We start from the raw sequence: 24,992 nt of genomic DNA, 5'->3' as shown, positions 1-24,992 counted from the left end.
ACCTGAATGTTTTTTCAAAAAAGAAAGGCTGAACAAACTGTGGAATAACTCTTCATGAAATATTAAGATGCTACTGAATATCTGAACTTGAATGAATTGCTGTATGTATCAGTCTGGAGAGATGGATCATAGTTCTTTACAAAAAGGCTCCTGATTTTAGATTCTTTAAATATTAGTTAACTTTATATCAGAGACTGTCCTTGGTATTACCTAATTATATCTTAATGAGTTTATTTGATAAGCAAAGACCTCTATAATCACATCCAACCCTGATTATTAAAATATACTTTGTACTCCATCCTGGCAGGGATCCCATGGCCCAATCATTTCAGTGTCAAACTTTCCATTCATAGCTTTCCTGTTAGTGTCTGCCTCTTTCCTCCCACTGGCCAAATTCTACCAAATTTTCAGGATGCAACTCAAACCTTATCATTTCTATGATGCCCTTTAGTAAAAATGAACTGTCATTAACCTGAAATGTTTTATTTAAATTCAGGCAGGAGAAACAGGAGGTGTTATTATTAGCTTTTTACAAGAAGAGATAAATATAAATTAAAAAAATAAGTTTGTAAAAAAAAAAAAAAAAGGAGTTTGTGAGAAAAGTGAGGAAGGGGAGTGCAGATTATACAATTTATGATTCTCTTATCTCCTTTAAGTGTTTTCATACAAACTATTTATAACTTTACCCAAGCTTCAGTCAATGAGACATCCAGTATGAATATAAATAATGTAATGTCAATAACTATTTTTACTCTTTTAAAGTTAACATTCATTTTGAACTGCATTGGCTATCTATTTTCACTATAAAGCCTATTTCAAGTCAACTTTGAAAAATACCAGCAAATAGATATAGTTTGTATTGATTTGAACAGGTGTAGGAGTGACATAATAAACATACTTCTGCGATAACTTGAATAACAGATTTATTTTAGAACTATGATAAACACATGAACCAAATGAACAAAGATCTGGCAAAAATCATTTTGACTCGATGATACTATTAACACAAATAGGCCTGGGGTCGGATTACAATGACACCAGCAACAACAAACATATATCAAGTACTTACCATGTACCCTGCCCTGGCATAGGAGCTTATCATGCCTTATCTTAATCATCAAAATCATATTTGGAAGTAGGTGTTATTCAGAACAGGCCTCAGAGAAGTTCAATAGCTTTCTCATGGTCACACAGAAACCCACACAGCCTGACTCCAGAGTCTAAATTCTTCATCAATAGATTGTCTTGTAAGTCAGGCTGCCATGAGGTCCTGGAACTAGCTTGGCCATCAAGACTAAGCATTATATCCCGCCTCAACCATCTTCAGTCATGTGGAAATGACACATCCAGTTAACTTCTCCACATTTCCAGTTTCCCATTTTGAAATGTGGACATTTATCCAAGATATTTCTCCTTGTGGAATACACACCGGAGAAATCTATATCAAAGACTTTCCGAAGTTACTACTCACAGGGTTGCAGTGAAGATTAAATGTGAAAGCATGTTGTAACCTATAAATCACCAAATAACAGGAGGGGACTGGTGTTATAATGACAAGCCTAAGACTGTGAAGAGAAAGAGCAGAAAACTGTCTTGTTCAGTTTTGCCAGATTGACTTGCTTCTCCTTGCACAAACACAGTCCCAATTATAGTGCTTGATTCACCTGAAAAGTAGAACAATAATCCCCTGACAGGCCAGTTTCATAAGTATCGATGTCAAAGCCTGGAACGCGTACTTTTCATGACTGAAAATTTGAACTATGCATTTCCTAATATGGCACAGGCTTTTGTTGTATACCGCTACTGATACACCGTACATAGTAACTATTCAATATTATTTTCATCTTGGATAAAGAACTGGAGAAATTTCAATTCCTAAGGTGACATCAAACAAATAGAAACTTTAAATCACCACCAGCTTTGGCTAGGTTTAATCACTAAAATAATGAGGGGATTACTAAGGCACTAATTCCCTGATCATTTGGTTCACAAACACCGCTTTTATTTTTAAAACTCTCTCTCTCTCTTTATGTCTTTTACATTGAAGGAGACTCTCTGAAGTGATATTTAAGAGAAATCCCTTATTGGTTGAAAATGTAGCTCACAGGCCAAGTGTATACTTGATTTGATAAGAATTACACATAAATTCTGGTCAGAGATTCTAATTTTAGTTTCAGTTGACAGTGCTTATCACTATGTCCTTTTTGGAAGTCACCAGTCCTTTGACTCCCATAACTGGCCAGCGCATTGGCTCAAACCCTGGCTGTCCTAAGGGTCTGTGGGAGGCTATTTGGCAACAATTATTGGAAAGCTTTGGAAACATTATTTAAGTCCCCTAAACTTTAATCTTCTCATCTGTAAAATGGAGAATATTATAGTCTTTACCTAATAGGGTTTTTTTTTTAAGGATTAAAAAAGTAATAGTGAACAATATATGAATTTAAAAGCGTTTTTAATGTAATGTTTGGTAAAACAAAATCTAGTATGATTGTTATAAATATCATCATCACCATCCATCAGCATTTTGTCTGGTTGCTTCTTCTCAGTCTCACTTACTAGGGCCTCTTCTATTTATCCCTTGAACACTGTTTCTTTAGGGATCAAAATTAAGCCCAGTGTTCTTTTCTTTATATATATATATGTTTATATTTATATATATATATATTTTTATATATATATGCTCCTGAAAGTTGGCTGTTCTCATGTTAACTATTTCAGTGTTTGCCAATTTATTCTTCCAACCATTCAATAACACTTTGGGGCACCCATTTTATGCCAGTCACTCTTTTAAGTTTAGGGAATATAGCAGTGATCAGAACAGACAAAATCTTTGCCTTTATTCAAACTGCATTCTAGAAAGACAGAAGGAAAGACACACCACATGAGTGGACCAGTGGATGAATAAATCCATGAATGAAGGAATGTCAAATGGTAAAGGCCATGGAGAAAAGTACAGTGGGGTAAGAGGAAATAAGGAGTGTCAGGGGCAAGGAGAGGCTTCTGCCTTATACAGTGTGACTCAGAAGGCTTACTGATACGATGACATTTGAAAAAAAGGCTGTAGAAATGTAGATACCAAGCTAAGCTTCTAACTAAGAGCAGAGCACTCCTGGAAGAGAGAACAGCAAGTGCAAAGATCCTGAGGCTTGCGTGTGATTAGAGTATTTGGCCAACTTGACAGAAGTACAGTTATCTAGATTAATGTTTCATGCCATGACTTGCATAAACTTTCTAATTAATTATAATAATTTGTAGATTAAACTTAATGTTTATACAAATTAACTGAACATACTTTTTATTTCTTCTAGTCTTTATATCTTTTATTTTTACTCTTTTTGTTATTTAAAAGAGCCTCTAGTAGAATGTGTATGGAAGAACAATACTGAGAATCTTTGTTCTTGATATTAACATGAATGTTTTTATTATTTCACTATTCAGAATGATATAAATGTAGGTTTTGGTAGACACTCAATCAATTTAAGGCAAATATTTTGTCTATTTCATTCCTGATTTGCTTAGATTTTTTTTTCTTATCATGCAAGGATAAAAATGTAGTAATTGCTTATTTTTTTGCACCTAGTAAGATAATAATTTAGTTCCTTCGCCTTTACCTGTTAAAGTAGTGAACTACATTAATAGATTTTTCTAGTATATTGTTTAATATTTTACACTTAAATTTTTGATAGGTCATAATTTTCCTTTTTCACACTGTTCTTCTTCTGATTTTGATGCCAAGGCTATAAAATTAGAAATGTTTGGGAATCGCAGACCACCTGACCTGCCTCCTGAGAAATCTGTATTCAGGTCAAGAGGCAACAGTTAGAACTGGACATGGAACAACAGACTGGTTCCAAATCAGGAAAGGACTAGGCTACATATTGGCTACATTAAGGCTATATATTGTCACCCTGCCTATTTACCTTATATGTAGAGTACATCATGCGAAATGCCAGGCTGGATGGAGCACAAGCTTGAATCAATATTGCTGGGAGAAATATCAATAACCTCAGATAAAAAGATGACCACATACTTATGGCAGAATGTGAAGAACTAAAGAGCCTCTTGATGAAAGTGAAAGAAGAGAGTGAAAAAGTTGGCTTAAACCTCAACATTCAGAAAACTAAGATTATGGCATCTGTTCCCAACACTTCATGGCAAATGGATGGGGAAACAATGGAAACAGTGACAGACTTTATCATTTTGGGCTCCAAAATCACTGCAGATGGTGACTGCAGCCATGAAAGTAAAAGATGCTTACTCCTTGGAAGAAAAGTTATGACCAATCTAAACAGCATATTAAAAAGCAAAGACATTACTTTGCCAACAAAGGTCTGTCTAATCAAAGCTGTGGTTTTTCCAGTGGTCATGTATGGATGTGAGAGTTGGACTATAAAGAAAACTGAGTGCTGAAGAATTGATGCTTTTGAAATGCGGTGTTGAAGAAGGCCCTTGAGAATCCCTTAGCCTGCAAGGAGATCCAAGCAGTCCATCCTAAAGGAAATCAGTCCTGAATATTCATTGAAAGGATTGATGCTGAAGCTGAAGCTCCAATACTTTGGCCACCTCATGCGAAGAGTTGACTCATTGGAAAAGACCCTGATACTTGGAAAGATCGAAGGCAGGAGAAAAAGTGGACCACAGAGGATGAGATGGTTGGATGGCATCACTGACTCGACGGACATGAGTTTGAGCAAGCTCTGGGAGTAGGTGATGGACAGGGAAGCCTGGCATGCTGCATTTCATTGGTTACAAAGAGTTGGAAACGACTGAGCGACTGAACTGAACTGATGAAAGATTGGAATAATAGGTTTCTTGGTAGGTCTCACCTGTTTTTCTTCATTGTTATTTTAAAACATATTAACCATTTTCCTCTATGATATTTATTTCATATATTTTCCATGTTTTATATAAATTTTTATTATGAAGATTGTTGATGTTATTTTTATTTCAACAAATTTATCAGTCTTTTCCCCCTAATATTGCTCAGTGTTCCCCAGGAACTCTTTCTTCAAATAGATCACCAGTCTTTGAGAGGGAAAGCCATGTGTATAGGGTTTTGCATAGATTAAATATCCACCTTACTTTTAAGCTCATAGAGTCTTGTCCACATGAAAACCCCTTTTAACCCTTGCTAAAGAGATTTAATATTCACATCATGTTTTTAAATTATTTAATACAAAAGTGTTTATTTAATTCATATGGAATTTAGTCATTATTTGATATTTATTTATTCCTTGATAGATTTTGTTTTATAAATATTATTTTGATACTTATGAAACATTTAAATTAATAATACACTGTAATTTACTTAATCACCTCTATTTTGAATACATGAAAGAATGAATGACTATGAATAATCTTTTCTTTGGTTTTGCTTTTGCTAACTGTTGCTAAGTTGCTTTTCCAAAAGGATTCAGTTCCAACAAAAATAAAAGGTGCTAGTTTCATTATACAGATAGACCATAAAATACAGAAGATTGTATAATTTCCTTGTTGTCCTTTGTTGATTTATCAATGTTAAATAGAATTATTTTTATAAATTTTTGTCATGTTTTTAAAATTCCTTACTCTATTTTTCACTTTATAATTTTATTTTAAATACACAAAGGAATACAAACTATTAAATTATTTCACAATTTTGAAATAAAACAAAGCTGTCAGGTTAAAAAAAAATCACACTAAAGTAACTTTCATTTTTTTCTGTTTTATATTTTTTATATTTTTCTTCATAGATTTGTTTAAAGTGTGGTGCATATAATTAATGTAGATTTACTTGAATGAATAAAAGTTGACATAATTATGTCAAATCCTGTGATTTGAGGTTAGAAATGAAGTCTCCATGGAGCAAAATATATCTGAGTTTATGTTAAATTTAAACAAATATTACCAAGCTTGCCTGTAATTTTCAAGTGGTCTGAGATTCTTAGTGTGATAGAAACCATAACACCAGATTTTTGTCCTCCAAATTGGATGGAACATGTTTGGTAGCAATGTAGGGACAAACGACATGAATCCTCAGATTTTAATTCACTGTGACTAGCACTCAAAATATGGGGGATGTGGACAAGGTCTCATCAATCCAGTATGGCAAAATAATACTGTTATTAATAGTTCAATTTCCTTTAGAAATCTATGCTTTAGATGGATAACTCAATTTAAGAGCTTTATCTGTCACAGCAACTATGAAACAAAGAAGATAATAAACTTCATATGGGTCATTTTTGGCAGTGAGAGATGCAGCAGAATTCCATCGGTAGAGTGCTTTAATGAAAAAAACCTGCTTGTCCAAAAGAGCAGGATGGGAATCAAAATGGTTCCCGTGAATGAGGAGAGGCAGAGTGAAAATACAGAACCAGTAACTGAAGCAAAAGTGAAAGTAAAAGTCGCTCAGTGGTGTCTGACTCTTTGCAACCCCACAGGCTGTACAGTCCATGGAATTCTCCAGGCCAGAATACTGGAGTGGGTGCCCTTTCCCCTTCTCCAGGGGATCTTCCCAACCCAGGGATCGAACCCTGGTCTCCCACATTGCAGGCAGATTCTTTACCAGCTGAGCCATAAGGGAAGCCCAGTTGAAGCAAATAAGATGCAAATAGCTGCAAGTTAGCAAGGTTGTGCTGGGTAGGTAGTTTGAATGTCTGGCTACTATGAATTGGGTGTGAAAAGTGGAAATTGCTCAGTTGTGTCTGACTCTTTGCCACCCCATGGACTATAACGCATCAGGCTCTTCTGTCCATGGAATTCTCCAGGCAAGAATACTGGAGTGGGTAGCCATTCCCTTCTCCAGGGGATCTTCCCAACCCAGGGATTGAACCCGGGTCTCCTGCATTGCAGGTGGATTCTTTACCATCTGAGCCATTGGGGAACCCTCTGAATTGGGTGTGAGATTGGATCAGTTATTAATATGTTGAGAAGAGCAGAGGAGATAAGCTAAGGAGTCATGTAACCTTGGCTCATCCACTACCAGTGTGGCCTTCAGCACATCATTCACCAGCTTCACTTTTAGACATAACATCACCTGTTTACTCACAGGATCAAGTGATCTTAATGTGAAGAAAGAGCTTTGATAGAGCTAAAGTGATTTATAAATGAAAGGAGAAAATACCCTTTACCTGTATGATATTAAAAATGCAAACATGAATAATTATTAACTGTGGTTTTTATTTTTCTATCAATAATGGGAACATAAATTTAAGTATACCAAATACTATTTTAGATTTTATATATGAACACCTAAAAGAATGGACCTGTTGAATGGCCTTAAGTTTCCTAAATTTTATGTCCCTTGCATTAATTACTATAATTGTATAATTAAAGATTTCCCCAAAGGAACAACTCTATATTTATACCTAATCTGCCCACTGTGCTGTTGGAGAAGCCTCTTGAGAGTCCCATGGACAGCAAGGAGATCCAACCAGTCAATCCTAAAGGAAATCAACCCTGAATATTCATTCGAAGGACTGATGCTGAAAGCTCCAATACTTTGGCCACCTGATATGAAGAGCTGACTCTTTGGAAAGATCTGGATGCTGGGAAAGATTGAGAGCAGGAAAAATGGGGCAAAAGAGGATTAGGTGGTTGGATGGCATCATCGATTCAATGGATATGAGTCTGAGCAAACTCCAAGACATACTGAAGGACAGGGAAGTCTGGGTGCTACAGTTCATGGGGTCGAAAAGAGAGAAAAACTTAGCGGCTGAAAAACACAAACAACAACCTGCCCACATCTTTAATAACTTATTTTTCACTCACTGCCTTTTTCTGTTATGATATGAAGAAGCATTATGACCTTTCAGAGAAGTATTGACTTTTTCCTGTTCAGTTCAGTTCAGTCACTCAGTTGTGTCTGACTCTTTGCAACCTCATGAATCGCAGCACGCCAGGCCTCCCTGTCCATCACCAACTCCCAGAGTCCACCCAAACTCATGACCATCGAGTCAGTGATGCCATCCAACCATCTCATCCTCTGTCATCCCCTTCTCCTCCTGCCCCCAATCCCTCCCAGCATCAGGGTCTTTTCCAATGAGTCAACTCTCCGCATGAGGTGGCCAAAGTACTGGAGTTTCAGCTTTAGCATCAGTCCTTCCAAAAAGCACCCAGGGCTGATCTCCTTCAGAATGGACTGGTTGGATCTCCTTGCAGTCCAAGGGACTCTCAAGAGTCTTCTCCAACACCACAGTTCAAAAGCATCAATTCTTCGGCGCTCAGCTTTCTTCACAGTCCAACTCTCACATCCATACGTGACCACTGGAAAAACCATAGCCTTGAATAGATGGACCTTTGTTGGCAAAGTAATGTCTCTGCTTTTCAATATGCTATCTAGGTTGGTCATAACTTTTCTTCCAAGGAGTAAGCATCTTTTAATTTCATGGCTGCAGTCACCATCTGTTACAGAAGCTATATATCCTTATTGCCGAAAGATTTTTAAAATGTCAAAACTACAAGAAGAAAACCAAAATTTCTCCTAAATCCCTCTACCCAGAGGTATACATTGTTTTTCTTTCTACACAAATATATATTCCTTTTCACTTTCTCTCCCTCGATACATATAAAATCGGGAGTGTGATTTGTATTTTTTTAACAGTTGCAGGTTTTTATCGGGATACTGTAAATTACTTCAAGGAAGTCTGCATGCTCTGTGTGGGACTTTAACTTTTTAAGAAAAGGTGAGGCTTCTCAGAACTACTTCACTCATAATCCTACACAGCATCTGTGGTGATAGAGGCCAAATTTCAAAATAAAAAAATTCCCAGAAAATTTAATAACAGATGTATTAATAATTTTGTTTTCCTTCTGAGTAGGATCTAAATCAGAATCGCTACCTTCACTAAAGCCTATTAGTTCTTTGATGTTCGATTTTATCTTGCCAGATTGTTCTTTGCCTGTTTTATTTTCATGAGTGATGATGGGGGTTTTTAATCTGCCATCTTCATCTATCTATTTGGCAAACTGTTACTTAATACCTAGGATGTGCGTAGTATTATAGAGCCAGGAGAGGAAAACAAGACTATCATTCTATTTGATTTGAAGAGTAAATCTGCTTAAAGAACAGGCTGGTATTCGTGAAGTTTGAGAAGAAACTGAACTACAAAAGGCATCACAGTATAACAGACTGAAAAACCATTTTGTTTTAAAAGATCCAAATACAACGACTGTGGCTAGTTGAGCTTTTATATTTATATATTACTAATAGCATGAGGGAAAAACTAAAGGTAAAAAGTCTTCATTAAGGAGAATGAAATAATGTTGTTTGCAGCAACATGGATGAACTTGAAGATTATCATACTAAGTGAAGTCAGATAGAGAAAAATAAATATTATATGATATCATTTATATGCAATGCTGAAACTCTAAAAAATGACATAATTAAACTCATTTATAAAACAGAAACAAATTCACAGGCTTAGAGAACGAATTTATGGTTACCAGAGGGGAAGAGTTGGGAAAGGACTAGACTGGGATTTGGAGACTGGCCTGTACACACTGCTGTATTTAAAACACAAAACCACGCAGAACGGATGCATGTATGTGTATGGCTGAGTCCCTTTGCTGTCCACCTAGAATTATTACAACATTGTTAATCTGCTGTACTCCAATGCACAATAAAAAGTTTATAAAAATAAAATAACCGACAAGCACCTACTGGATAGCACAGGGAACTCTACCCGATATTCTGTAATAACCTAAATGGGAAAAGAATTTGAAAAAGAATAGATACATGTGTATGTATAACTGAGGCAGTTTGCAGTACACCTAACATTAAGAGCACGTTGTTAATCAACTATACTCCAATATAAAATTTTAAAAAATTAAAAAGTAACAAAAAAAAGAAGAATTAGCAAGTTAAAGTAAATGAGGATAGCTATGCTCCATCACTGTCACATTATGTATTATATTGCTAAGTATTGAAAGGCAAAGCCACAAAAACTGTCTTTTCAGGATTAAAAACATAGCTCCGAAACTAAGGAGTGCTATAGAAATAACTGGTTTTTCAGAACTTCTCCTTTGAGATTGCACAAAAATAACTAAACTAACACTTGGAAAAATTCTAGGAAATAAAAATGTGAAGCTAATGAGAAGAGACAGGTGCTAAGTCATGTCAGCCTCATAGCTGGACTTTCTCAGCTAAAGAAAAGTGGTGGGCACCTGGTCCTCTGAATGGAACGATGACTTTATTTCATCCACAACTAAAGAAAATATTACCTAGGTTTTTTACTGGGTGCTAAGAAACACACAGCTAAAAGGAAAGAATCATATATATATATTTTTCTTTTCTCCATCGAGTTTCTTTAGCTGTGAACTTGAATCTTCAGCTACAAGAATGAAAGACTTCAGAAATTTATGAATTCTATTAGCAGCTAGCTAAGAGACTTCTTAACCTCCACTTTAATGTGTCAAAAGTATGTATCAGGATAGGTGGAGGGGGAATATGTTACCAAAATAAGAAAACTTTGGGGATTAATTTTTCATCTCTTAAGGCTCAGATAAAATATACAGAAAAAGCTAAGCTCTAGGAAAAATCAAAACAGATTCTGACTACAGCACTAGTTATAGAATGAAAAATGACTTCCCCTGCTCTTGGCTCTCTGGATCAGAGTTGTAAAGAATGGAATGTATCAGCATTATGGTGATCCCAAAATATCATTTTTGTCATTTTGCTATAGAATTAAGTAAAGAAGAAATCCAAAGAAATATATCATGATGATTTATAAATTTTTGTTTACTTTTGGTGGTAATATGTCATCTGAATTAGGTGACCTGTAAAACATGCATTTGTACCAGGTAAAAATGGATAAATGTCATGGAAACTTGTGACATTTATGCTGCTTTATAAAATCTCTGCTAATAGGGTGGTATGAAGCAATGTAATTCATTAAAAAGTAAAGAAAAATAATGTAGTGTGTGACAATTATTTTTGAGTTCGTGCCAGATGTTTAAACTAATACTGATGTATTTTTAAAGGCCTCAGATATTCACCAGGTGGCAGTCTTTTCCTTAAGTGTGGTCAAAACAAACTTGATCTGCTTTATCTCATCTTTATTAAAAGAAACAATGTGATTTATGGAAGGAGATGTTCTGCATTTATTCTCATAATGTTGCATTTAAATGACCTGCCTCCTCTGAACACATACTCCCTAAAATATCCTTAAAGGAACTTGTTTATTCTTCCATGAGATCATCGCTGATCATTTTCTTTTATCATGATTTTTCTTTTTATTCAGAGTGAAACTACATTGTATCTGATAATTAGCAACATATTTTGACTATATTTATTTAGACTTCACTGTAAATGGCACCCTACTCCAGTACTCCTGCCTGGAAAATCCCATGGATGGAGGAGCCTGGTAGGCTGCAGTCCATGGGGTCGCTGAGGGTCAGACACGACTGAGCGACTTCACTTTCACTTTTCATTTTCATGCATTGGAGAAGGAAATGGCAACCCACTCCAGTGTTCTTGTCTGGAGAATCCCAGGGACGGGGGAGCCTGGTGGTCGTCTATGGGGTTGCACAGAGTCAGAAACGACTGAAGCGACTTAGCAGCCATAGTCTTTCCAGATGGCTCAGTGGTAAAGAATACACCGGCCGAAACAGGAGATGAGACGTGGGTTCAATCCCTGGGTTGGGAAGATCTCCTGGAGGAAAAAATGGCAACTCACTCCAGTATTCTTGCCTGGAGAATCTCAGGGAGGGGAGTTTGCCTCCTGAGGTCTGCATCACCTAATCACCATTACTGAGCATCGTGATGGAAATGTCAATCTTTAGACATAAATCAAATCAGCTACTTGGTTCTGAAATGAATGAATGAATGCTGCTGCTGCTGACAATACTAACTCAAATGTAAATACACTAGACACTCATTTTACTTGAAATTGAAAGTGTAAGTTGCTCAGTTTTTGTGTCCAATTCTTTGCGACCCCCATGGACTATAGCCCTAGCCTGCCAGGCTCTTCTGTTCATGGAATTCTCCAGAATATTGGAGTGGGTTGCCATTCCCTTCTCCAGGGGATCTTTCTGACCCAGGGATTGAATCCAGGTTTCCCACATTGCAGGCAGATTCTTTACCTTCTGAGATACCAGGGAAGCTCCACTTTACATGAGGTACTTAAAATTTCTAATTCTTATAATTGTGAGAGGTAGCCATTACCATTTTGCTTGTTTGTTTCAAGTTAAATAATCATCATTGGGTCACGCAAGTAGTAAGGGGGTAGGACTAGGACTTGTATTCCTATCCGTCTAAATCCAAACCTGGTCCTCTTCTACCAGGAAACGTTTCCTGTTATACAAAATTAAGCCTTAAAACATTTATTTATATTTATTTTTTTCCTTATTCTACCAAATGTTAAAGGCTGGAATTAAAGTAATGTTTATGATAAATATTTATATTTGATCCTAGACTTAAAAAAGTGAATTTTAATCCTGGCTCAAGAATGAATAATCTCAGCAATCTTGGGCCAGTTTCCTAAACTAGTATAAATTTTATTTTCTTCATACCTGTATAAGGTAATGGTTCTAGGATTCAGTGTGTGTGTGTGTGTGTGTGTGTGTGTGTGTGTGTGGGGAAGTGGGGGAAGAAGAGGGGGAGAGAGGTGGTATTAAGTATGATATAAAAATACCCTCTGATTTCCCAAAGTTAAGTTTGAATCTTTGCTTTTTAGTTGAGATAATCAGGCGGCATAGGCTTGGCTTAAGGAGATCATGGTATAGTAAAGTAAAAGTCATCCAAACAGGTGCTAGAACACATGATTTAATAAACATTACTTCCAAGTCAAACATTAAGTTTATGCTGAAAAGCACTGGATAGAATACACTTTAAGTTTCTTTCCTAAAGCTAGTAACTTTAGGTCAGACCAGAAGAATCAAAGGTACCTCAGATGATAAACAAGATGAATGGGCTCTGATACTCTACAATAAAATATGCAAGAGAAGTATGTAAATATAGTTGGAAAATCAATATTGTATAAAAAAACAAAATGGATGAGTATACATATTATAAATTATTACTTCTATTTATCTTGAAGTTGCAATTGATTGCTAGATTAGATTCCTTGAGGTCAAGGGCTACTCTGTGGTCATATTTTAACATTATCTTGGCCACATAGGCAGCTAAAGGAATTTTAAAGATATCAGAATAACGAGAAGAATGGCAGGATTCCTTTACTGACTCTGCTCACCCAGACCATTCTCCTAACTTTGCTGTCTCTTAGGGTTGTTCTTCTTGTTGCTCCACTCCAGTGAACTTGAAGGAGCAAAAGCCAATGAGTTTGTACCAAGAATAATGTAATGATTCCATATTTTCTAGGCCTGTCAATGTGGATAATGACATATATACCCAGTTTCTCCAAGATCAGTGTGCCTGTACATAACTATACATAGGGCTTCCCCAGTGGCTCAGTGGTAAAGAATCTGTTTGCCAATGCAAAAGATGAGAGTTCGATTCCTGGGTTGGAAGGATTCCCTGGAGAAGGAAATGGCAACCCACTCCAGTATTCTTGCCTGGAAAATTTCATGGACAGAGGAGCCTGCTGGGCTACAGTTAACGGGTCACAAAAGAGTTGGACATGACTGAGGGACTAAAACAACAATTAAGATGAATATACATACAGATATGTATATAGAAGCACATATTTTTCCAATTTAAAAATAATATATGTTCATTGTAGAGATTTTAGAGAAGACAGAAAAACACAAAAAAGAAAAGCATGCATTTTATCCCAATATTCAGAGATAACTAATATTAACATTTTGCTGTGTATTTGTGACTGGCATCCAATAAGCCTCACCACCTGATATTCATGCCCTTGTCCAAGAAGACTCCTTCCACACAGAATCAGGCTGATCTGTGTGAGCATTAAAATCATTTGAAACTGGAAAAGAGGAATAATATGATTCTATACTACTCGTGCTTGGCGAAAAACTTTCTAGGTGATTTTTCCAGATAAACTTTATTATCTCTTTCAAACCTCAGAAACCATCTATGATTTTTAAGATAAGCGGTTCCATTATTTTTATTATGAAGGGGTGTGCATGCATATATGTGTGTACACATACGTGTGTGTAGCTGTACATGGATATGTGAGCATCCCTTGGTATCTTTGGGGATGGGTTCTAGGACCTCCACCCTGGATACCCCCACACACACATACACACGGGCTTCCCCAATGGCTCAGCAAGTGAAATCCGTCTGCAATGCAGGAGACACAGGAGCCATGGGTTCAGTCCCTGGATTGTGATGATCCCCTGGAGTAAGATATGGCAACCCACTCCAGTATTCTTGCCTGAAGAATCCCATGGACAGATGAGCCCCATTGGCTACAGTTCATGGGGTCACAAAGAGTTGGACATGACTGAACAAGCACACGTGTGTGTACACACGCACACACACACACATATATATATACTGTGCTGTGCTAGGACACGATTTAGTGACTAAACAACAACAAAATAATGGATTAAGGTGATTAATGAAAATGAACCCCCAAAAGTTTATCACCAAAGCTCACATTTCAAAGTTTAGTTTTCTCTTGCTCTTGAAGTGAAAGTGAAAGTTTCTCTGTCGTGGCCGACTCTTTGCGACCCCATGGACTGTCACCAGTAAATCCTCTGTCCATGGGGTTTTCCAGGCAAGAATACTGGAGTGGGTTGCCATTCCTTTTTCCATGGGATATTCCTGACCCAGGGATTGAACGCTGGTCTCCTGCACTACAGACTGCTTCTTTACTGATTGAGCCACCAGTATATCCTCTCTCTTACTTTAACATAAACTCAGGCTTCATACAAGTGCTAAGGCTTCTCAAGGAATTTACTTTTAAGAACATTTAGCCTCTTCAACACATATAAGCATTTTTAATTAAATTGAATTGAATAAGTATGAAATGCTCAAATGATATCAAGGTGGAGGTGCATGTACTGAGCTCTCTAAATGCCAGCCATATTAGTGTGCTGCTGCTGCTGCTGCTAAGTCACTTCGGTCATGTCTGACTCTGTGTGACCCCATAGACTATTAGTGTGCTAACCATCTAATCTTTACAACAACCTTGTGAGCAGGGACTATTATCTCCTTCTTATTTATGAGAAAGTCAAGGCTCAAACAATTTGCCTAGACGATAAGATAGGATTTACAGCCACATCTTTCTCTCTCAAACCTCTTTACCATCTTTCCCTCCTTCCTTGTCCACAAACAGAAAATAAGGACTCTGTCTTGTATTTTCTCACCATCAGATGGAAATGCCTCAATGCTTGAAGCTTTGCTTTATTGGTTGAGATTGTTTTTCATCCTTTTTTTTCACTTGAGTTTCAGAAGGAGCTAAAAGCTTTTTGCTCTTGTGCATTCCAAACATATTTAATGATGATGCTGATGACGTTTATAATAAGTGTGATATGTTGAGAGGAAGGAACAAGAGAATTCTGGAGGACTGCTTATCTATAATTTACTGGTCATCAAGAAAAAGAAAATGTCAATGTGTAATATCTTATGAGTCAGAATGACCAGTTAGCTTAAACCACTTTATCATATTAACAGTGAAACATAGTCCATCTTTTAAAAAATTCTTCCATTTAGGGCAGAATCATTCATATCACTCATGATTGCCATTTGCCAGATGACTAAAGGAAATCTAGGCTCTATCTATGTTGTAACAGCATTTAAATTCCCTGCTGTGGAATAATAGGAATCAATTTAATTTTTAGACTTTCAAAGTACTTATTGATAAAAATACTTTATATTGGTTTCTACTTGACATTATAAGGATCACGTGGGGGATAATTTTCAGCTTTTTCATATTAATGGTGGACAATATTATAAACATTTTCTATGGACATTTTCCATCCAGAAACAAAGAAAGGGTAATTGATGATGTATCCAGCTTTGTCTCACAATAGGATAAGTATTTTGGGAAGTTGTTGTTGTTTAGTCACTAAGTTATGTCCAACTCTGTGACTCCATGGACTGTAGCTGGCCAGGCTCCTCTGTCCAAGAAATTCTCCAGGCAGGAATATCGGAGAGGGTTGCCATTCCCTCCTCCAGGGGATCTTCCCAAGCCAGGGATTGAAACCGTGTCTCCTTCATTGCAGGCGGATTCTTTACCATCTGAACCACCAGGAAGGAGAACATCTTTAATACTTTATAATTCTCTCTTGCTCTTGCCTTCACTCTCTCTCTTAATTTTGACAGTAAATATGATGATGGTATTTAGTTTCACTTACCGTGAATTTGGAAAACTCAGCAGTGGCCACAGGACTGGAAAAGGTCAGTTTTCATTCCAATCCCAAAGAAAGGCAATGCCAAAGAATGCTCAAACTACCGCACAATTGCACTCATCTCACATGCTAGTAAAGTAATGCTCAAAATTCTCCAAGCCAGGCTTCAGCAATATGTCAATCGTGAACTTCCAGATGTTCAAGCTGGTTTTAGAAAAGGCAGAGGAACCAGAGATCAAATTGCCAACATCCGCTGGATCATGGAAAAAGCAAGAGAGTTCCAGAAAAACATCTATTTCTGCTTTATTGACTATGCCAAAGCCTTTGACTGTGTGGATCACAATAAACTGTGGAAAATTCTGAAAGAGATGGGAATACCAGACCACCTGACCTGCCTCTTGAGAAACCTATATGCAGGTCAGGAAGCAACAGTCAGAACTGGACATGGAACAACAGACTGGTTCCAAATAGGAAAAGGAGTACGTCAAGGCTGTATATTGTCACCCTGCTTATTTAACTTATATGCAGAGTACATCATGAGAAACGCTGGGCTGGAAGAAGCATAAGCTGGAATCAAGATTGCCGGGAGAAATATCAATAACCTCAGATATGCAGATGACACCACCCTTATGGCAGAAAGTGAAGAGGAACTCAAAAGCCTCTTGATGAAAGTGAAAGTGGAGAGTGAAAAAGTTGGCTTAAAGCTCAACATTCAGAAAACAAAGATCATGGCATCTGGTCCCATCACTTCATGGGAAATAGATGGGGAAACAGTGGAAACAGTGTCAGACTTTATTTTTCTGGGCTCCAAAATCACTACAGATGGTGACTGCAGCCATGAAATTAAAAGACGCTTACTCCTTGGAAGGAAAGTTATGACCAACCTAGATAGCATATTCAAAAGCAGAAATATTACTTTGCCAACAAAGGTCCGTCTAGTCAAGGCTATGGTTTTTCCTGTGGTCATGTATGGATGTGAGAGTTGGACTGTGAAGAAAGCTGAGAGCCGAAGAATTGATACTTTTGAACTGTGGTGTTGGAGAAGATTCTTGAGAGTCCCTTGGTTGCAAGGAGATCCAACCAGTCCATTCTAAAGGAGATCAGCCCTGGGTGTTTTTTGGAAGGACTGATGCTAAAGCTGAAACTCCAGTACTTTGGGCACCTCATGCGAAGAGTTGACTCATTGGAAAAGACTCTGATGCTGGGAGGGGTTGGGGGCAGGAGGAAAAGGGGACAACAGAAGATGAGATGGCTGGATGGAATCACCGACTTGATGGACATGAGTTTGAGTGAACTCCGGGAGATGGTGATGGACAGGGTGGCCTGACATGCTATGATTCATGGGGTTGCAAAGAGTCGGAGACGACTGAGCGACTGAACTGAACTGACCGTGAATATCCAGAATGTAACAGAAGCAAATCAAAAAGGGTAACCTCAACTGGTTAACGACTGAGGAAGTGGAAATATTTTCACTCTGCAAGAGGCAGCTCTAAAGACTAGAATATATAGGCTGCCTTAGCACAGGACATTTAAAAAGGACTATATGAAATTCATGAGTCTGCAGAAGTAAATTACTTGCTCTAAAGTCCAGCAACTAAAATCAAATGAAGACAAGAGATAAAAGTAAACTCTATCTCTTCCCAGTAGCCAGGGATATATTTATTAGCATCCATATCAATTAAAAATGTCCCTTATTTTTAGTCAGCAGGGTATATTTTGGGTTGGATGCATATTTACATTAACTTGTTCATGCCAGTCTCCTATTTCATCCTTTGATTTCCTGATTACATAATAGGTACTCTTTCTAAAGCCACAAATTGCATTAGCATATCCACAGAAATTATTTTTTGAAATCCCCTAGGCGCACTGAGATAGAAAGGAAAAGGGTAAACAATTAAATTCTCCTTTGGCCTCCCTAAATAGGGTTTCTAGTTCCAGTAATTGTATTTTTCAAATGAAAAAGAAGCTATGCACTCCAGAAGGTAAATTGCCCATGCTGAACTTTATGTTTTAGTGTATATTGTGTTATTAGTATATTTGTTTGTCAATAGGAAGACAGAGATTATGACATAATATAGTAATACATATATTATGCTGTTATTACATGTTACCTTATGAAACACTTTTACAGAACTTTAACACCACCAGACATGAAGAAGCAAGTAAGTTAATTCTATGATTCCAATTAATACCAAGAAAACCAAGGCTCAGAATGATTTTCAGAGGCTTGTCCTGTTAGCAAGTGTTGAACGGGGCTAGAAGTCAGCATTTCTGTCACTCAACTCTACTCTTCCCTGGCATTCCACAGCTTCTAATTACTTCTAATGACTTAGTATCAATTGAGCAACTAAATTATAAATGCTATCATAATAGACAAGATAGAGGCACAGCCTAAATACGTAACTCTAGAGGCTCTTTTAAATTTATGTAACTCATATCCTAAATAGGATAATTAGCTAATCATTTAAATGATTGCTATCCAAATTGGCACTGGCTGGAGCCAGATAGCCTGGTGATGATTTTCCGTGACTCGAGTTCCAGCACTGATATTTCCTGGTTCTGTGATCTGGGATGTGTCACTAATACTTTTGTGCTTTCACTTCCTCATCTGTAAATGGGGAGAACAATGGGACCAACCTTCACCAGATAGTGTGAAGATGAAATGAGATAATGCAAATAAACTTCTTATCATGAGTTACTGGCATGATGACAAGTTCAATGAATATTCATCATTCAGGCTATCCGCAGGTTGGATGCTAGATATTGGTTTATAGATTCTTTTGGTCAGGTTAAATCCCAAATACTTTTCCCTCTTCTACAAAACAAAGTGATTGGGTTAGATGATCTCCAAGGTCTCTTGAAATGATAAAATCTGATACTCTTTTTAGTGGGGCTTTCAAATCAAAATTTCTTCAATTGAAATACTCTAGGATCTTAACTACTGAATAGATAAGTAATGTTTAGCAAAGTATTTTTCCCAAAGAAGGGAAAATATAATAAATGCATTAGTGAAATTGGAAAATTATTTTGTATTAAATACCACTTAATCACTGGTATTTAAGATAGTTATTTGAAATCTCCCCAAAGCAAGGTTATCATGGTATAATGCAACCATACCTAACATGAGGTATACAACTATAGGTATTCTGTAGTTTTCAACATTCTCTCGTCAGCCGTTCTCAGTGTTGTCTCCAGAACAGAAGCATTAGTATCACTTTCATACTTGTGAGAAACCGAAACACAAGTCCCAGGGACCCCTTCCAGACCAGCTATATCAGAGACTCTTGGGGTGGGATCCCACAAACTGAAGTAAGAAGTCCTCCCAGAAATGTTGATGGTACTGAAGATTCGGTACTAGTGTCTAAGTGAAGAGTGAAAAAGAAAGTTCTGCTTCTGATAAACATTTACTAAAGCAGCTGAAACTGAAATTGAACCTGGCCTTAGAAGACATCAAAGAGAAAGGTCTGCTAGAAATAATTAGAAGTCAAGTAACCAATCAATTGACTGAAAAAAGGGAGCTGAGAAGTCACTGTTGGTTATTCCCTACGGAGAAATACGGCACTAAGGAGGTTAAAGAAAAGTTCAGTAAAATCAGCAGAGAGTACCAGAGTAATGATTCCAGCCAGGAAGCAGTCTCAGTAAGAATATGTAATCTCCCATCTCCCTGCCCAATGTGGAGAATGACAGGTTCTCCATGCTGTATACTACATGAAAAGAAAGAAAGTATTGCTCTTTCCATTTTTTATAGTAAAAATGAAAACACTAAGGACTAAGTATCTTGATTTATGAAGAAGTACATGAAATAGGGAAGAAAATAATTAATAATCTGTGCCCATTTATTTATTTATTAGATGTGGCATTGAGAAAAGTTTTTAACATACTCACAATTATAAACAGTTAAACAATATACAAGGGAAAGGACATACAACCAATGTCAAAGTGATTGGAAGACAGGTGACTTTATGCACTTCAAGGTCCTCCCTATCGTCTGTATATCAATCCCAAACCCCTTTCTTAAGACCAAAATGTCTGATAATCTCCTAGATGTCAATGTCAATAAGCAAAAGCTGAGTATATCCAAACAGGTTTCATATACCTCTTTTAGAGTCTCTACCTCAGTTACTGGAATTAACTTTCCCGGTTATAAACAAACATTCGTCCTTCTCCTTCAGGCCTTTCTCCTGCTCCCCCGATGCCCTCCACCCAATAATATTTTGTATTTACCATGTCTAGTCAGTTTAGTTTCATAATTACCAAGGATTGATTTCTCTTTTCCATTGTGATTACATTTACTCATATCCCCATGATATTTTTCCTGTCTCTCTTCACAACTAGACTCTAGAAAAAAAAAAATCATGTCTCCTCCCCAGTGACGGGGCTCAGACCTGGCCCAAAAAGCATACGCAAATTGTAAATTGTTCCCTGGAGAATGTACTGGAAGAATAAGCCGAGTAATCTGAAATCTCAAGCCCCCATGATTTCGGGAGGCAATCACGCATTGCATCTTATTCCAGAGAAAGAAATTAACATGTGACAGAGAAGAGTCTATTTCCTGATCCACATCTGTCACATTTTAAGTTTTAAATGTCCTGATCATCAGATTTGTGTGTTTTTATAATAGATCCTTTTACTTGACTCATTTTAAGACAAGTTATGCTGATTTTGACCACTTGGATATTATTGTTCTTAGGTTTTAACACTCAGCTTCAGTGACCTCAACAAAATTAATGGTAATGTGTTCCAGGGTCTTTGAGGGTGGCCTGTAAGACTGCAAATTAGGCAAACAGAGTAAACACAAAATGGCTTTCATGATCACAAGAATCTTCTAAGGAATTACAATTTATGAGATAAAAAATCCTGTCAAGCATTTATTTGTTACCTACCAGATGCTGGCTAATGGAAACTTTTATTCCAAATGATGTTGGCCATACTTAAGAGATGCATTGTCTAAGTAAGTCACAGATAAACAGCCAAGCTCTAATGGGGTTCGTCTTCCCCCTCTCCCCCACAAACCCCAAGGACCTCTTTTATGTGCCATACTGTATACATTTCCTGGTGTAACAACCTCACTTTTATTGTACAAGATACCAGGAACTCTGAGGTAGGTTGGAGTTGCTCTTTCCAAATTACAAAGTTCAAACCAAAAGATACAACTTTTGTTGATTCTCAGGGTCTTTGCTGAAGAGGAATTCTAGAATGTGCAAACAAAAAAGAAAAATTCTTGGCTTACGAACTGATATAAAAGAAATCCTCCAGAAACGCAAGGCCTGGGATATTTCAGACTCTTGACAGATTGCAAACCTTTACTGCCTTTTATTAATGATCAGGGTTCCAGATCAAGTGCCTCTAAAAAGCCAAGACCTACTTGTCAGACTAGAGTTTAGCTCAGAAGTTGAACATCTTCCAACAAACAATCTCATAATAGCAGATATCTTCTCCAGACACCAAATTACTTTGGCCAGAACAAATGTCATTGACTAAAGAGACACTGAAATGTTTGGTCACTGCTCTCTAGACAATAAAATTAAGAAGATTATATAGTAATAAGCAGGAAAAACACAATAGCAATTTTGTTCTACAGACCTGTTACAATCTTAAATGATCTAGACACACAGTCCCAAGTCTGTCTCATGGTTGCTTTTATACATAATAAACAAGAGGGTATACAATATAAGATCATTGTTATTAGGGAATGCAAATACTTTAGGAGTATGATTGTGCAAGGTGTTTCAAATTCACAAGGTGACTGGGGAAGTAGCACCTAACTTACACAGATAAGAACAGATTCCTACTCATTCCTGTCTAAGTGTCCGGTTTCTCTAGTGGTGGAAAACTGGGATATAACATAACATATGTCTTTAAATGTTACTACTACCTGTTCACCCCTGTCAAGGATAGTACAAGTTGGAAAATTCTTGTCTTACAAACCGATACAAGAGAAATTGTCCAGAAATACATGGCCTGGGATATTTCAGACTCCTGCCAGATTTCAAACCTTTGCAAACCTTTACTACCTTTTATTAATAATCAAGGTGCAGATCAATATGGTGGGAAGGTAACCCAAACAACTGGATATGAAACAAAAAATTAAAAACCAGTAAAGCAAAAAGCAAAGAGGTATTGCCATTGTGGAGTGTTGTTTTATCAAAGTTCGGAGCCAGGTGAGGGAAAAGGGTGCCTGATGTTAAGACATAAGAATGGGCCAAAGAACACAGACTTTTGGGGAGACCTTTTCAGGAGACATCCAGCTTTGAAATTCTTGTCTTAATCATGGCAATGATTCTGATCAAAGTCCTCCAGTAAAGCAAAGATAATGGTATAATAGCTACAGCAGGTCTTGCTTTAAAAGAATGTAATGTCTCTAAGATGGCTTAGTTAGTAAAGAAATCCGCCTGCAGTGCAGGAGACCCAAGTTCAATCCCTGGATTGATAAGATCCCGTGGAGAAGGAAATGGCAATCCACTTCAGGATTCTTGCCTGGGAAATACCGTGGACAGAGGAGCCTCGTGGGGCTACAGTCCATGGGGTCGCAAAGAGTCAGACACGACGTAGTGAGTAAACCACAATGTCTCTAAGAGTCCGTCATTTGCAGAAAATACTTGCACCTTTATCAAATAGAACAGAAACTGCCAGAGGTGTAAAAACAAATGTTTTTATAAGATTTTACTTGAAAGGACAGATTTTGAGCCACTGAAATACATGCAGTGTCTTCTGCAATTAGTCAATGAGGCTTGATGTCGGGAAGTGAAGAGTTCAATGGGAAAGGATAAAGGATCAAATAGTTCAGATACAGGGCAGTACCAGGGAATAATGTAGACAGACAAAAGTAGATTCCTTATTCATTTCTGTCTATGATTTTTCCACTTCCTTAGGGATAAAAAATAGGGAGATAACAGGAATAAAAACCAGATAGTATTTATAATCATGTACCATTTTAGCTTAGTTTATACTGATGACATTAAGATACAACTACATTTTGCCAATAGTAAGTGTGATATATTAAATCTACAGTTATTTTCCAGTAAACTTTTTTGCTTTTTTAAAAAATTTGTCTCCATTTAAAAGAATTCATTAGAGTTTGCTAAAAAGCAGTATCAGAGTTAGATGTACAACTCACTTTAGCAATAAGATACAGAATTCCAAAACAGGCAAGAAGGTTAAAAAGAAAAATAGCAAAAGAATTCAGCCTGTTACTGCAGAATGTTCAGAAAATGAAGGACAAGGAGAAAACACCACATATACACGGTAGCACCACCCCCTAAATTTATATACTATTACATAAACATGTCCCTAATGTATGGGAAGCCACCATAGGTTACTTAGTTTTGCTTTGGTTCTCATTAAAGGCTCCTTAGCCAGGGTAAGAGGTGCAGGTGATGGTGACTTCTGTAGAGTATAAAATGTGTACTTAGCAGTAGTTTTCCATCATACTAGTTTTGATTTCAGTGCTAATATTTCTTAAAATTGGGGGAGAATTTGACCATCCATAGCAACCTTCTGCATGTAAAATAAATGAAAACCAATATTTTTGCAAGTACCTGTTTTTCTCCACTGGGCTTTTTGTGGTTCAGCAATAGCTCGACAGCTCCCACAACTTCTTTCCTGATAGCATGTAATAGGGCGTCTCCAACATAGACGTTAAAGCTTAAGAGGAGTTCAATGAGTTCCAAGTTCTCATTTTCAATTGCAATGAGAAGAGCAGTTCTTCCAAGAGGATCGATGCAATTAATATTGATTTTAAAATAAATTTCAGCTTCTTCTAGGGATTTCTTGACGCTTGCATAATCTCCCTTTTCCACAGCATTTAGGTAGGCTTTCTCGGAGGGTGAGAGTTCGGATTCTGCTCGGACTATCCTGAGAGGGATGCGGTCTCTATAGGGGGCGTTAACATTTCTTTTGTAGTAGAACTGCGCCATGTTCATGCCATCCTATGTCTTTGTCTCTGAAAGTGCAAACAAAAACCAAAACACAAAAGGATTAGGGTTAGCACACTTTTTAATGATTCTGCATCACATTTAAATCACAACAATGCCAGTAATAATGATAAAACTTAATTATTAAGAAGTTATTTTCCCTTTAAACCGTGGAAGTAGGTAATAATTATTCAGTGGTCTCAAAACTCAGGTTACAAAAGTTCTTATCTAAGAAGAATAAAGAAAGGCTAATATTTGGCAAGTTACTTTAAAAAATTTTAAGTCTTTATTGAATTTGTTACAGTATTGTTTCTGTTTACTGTTTTGATTTTTTTGGCCATGAGGAATGTGGCATCTTAGCCCCCCCAACCAGGGATCAAACTTGCACTCCCTACACTGGAAGGTGAAGTCAGAACCACTGAATCACCAGGGAAGTTCCATAACAAGTTGCTTTTAAAGATGACTTTAAAACTGACATTTGTCAGGGGTTGCACCTATAATTTTTAAAAATTATTTACAAAATTTATCATAAACACATATTGTTTTTAATGGAGAACCTTGAAAGTCAAAGGCTGTACCTTTGAGGTCTGCAAAATGGACCAGGGATTTTCAAGTGTGTCATTCCTTGTAAGTTTTGCTCATCTTGAAGATGCTGTTGAGGTTACAGAATATCAACATCTTGGCAAAATGTTTTTTCATTTTCATTTCTGTTTTTAATGTTTGTAAGAACTGACATTAAAGTTTCTGTTATTTAGTGATATTAATGTCAATAAAATATCATACCAAGCCTGATGAGTATCATTGTATTGTTTTCCTCTTATAGGTAAATTAATTGAGGAAGAAAGAATGTGAACTGGTGGTATTATCAAGATGTGTCTAGGCAAT

At 37.0% G+C, this 24,992-nt stretch overlaps 1 protein-coding gene across 7 annotated transcripts in view; it reads right to left on the bottom strand.

Moving 5' to 3' along the window:
* TRPC4 (transient receptor potential cation channel subfamily C member 4) overlaps window positions 1–24,992 on the bottom strand; it is a 211,421-nt gene that overhangs the window by 125,330 nt on the left and 61,099 nt on the right. For all 7 annotated transcript variants that reach the window (XM_070380391.1, XM_070380389.1, XM_070380387.1 and 4 more), the window contains one exon: window positions 23,733–24,136. In XM_070380391.1, coding sequence (XP_070236492.1) covers window positions 23,733–24,116 — 384 coding nt within the window. In that variant the 5' untranslated portion in view covers window positions 24,117–24,136. The remainder of the gene's footprint in view (window positions 1–23,732; window positions 24,137–24,992) is intronic.

Source organism: Bos mutus, chromosome 12 (assembly GCF_027580195.1).
Source record: "Bos mutus isolate GX-2022 chromosome 12, NWIPB_WYAK_1.1, whole genome shotgun sequence".
NCBI lineage: Eukaryota > Metazoa > Chordata > Mammalia > Artiodactyla > Bovidae > Bos > Bos mutus.
The sequence above is the reverse complement of the archived record's forward strand: the minus strand, read 5'-3'. Positions and strand labels throughout refer to the sequence as shown.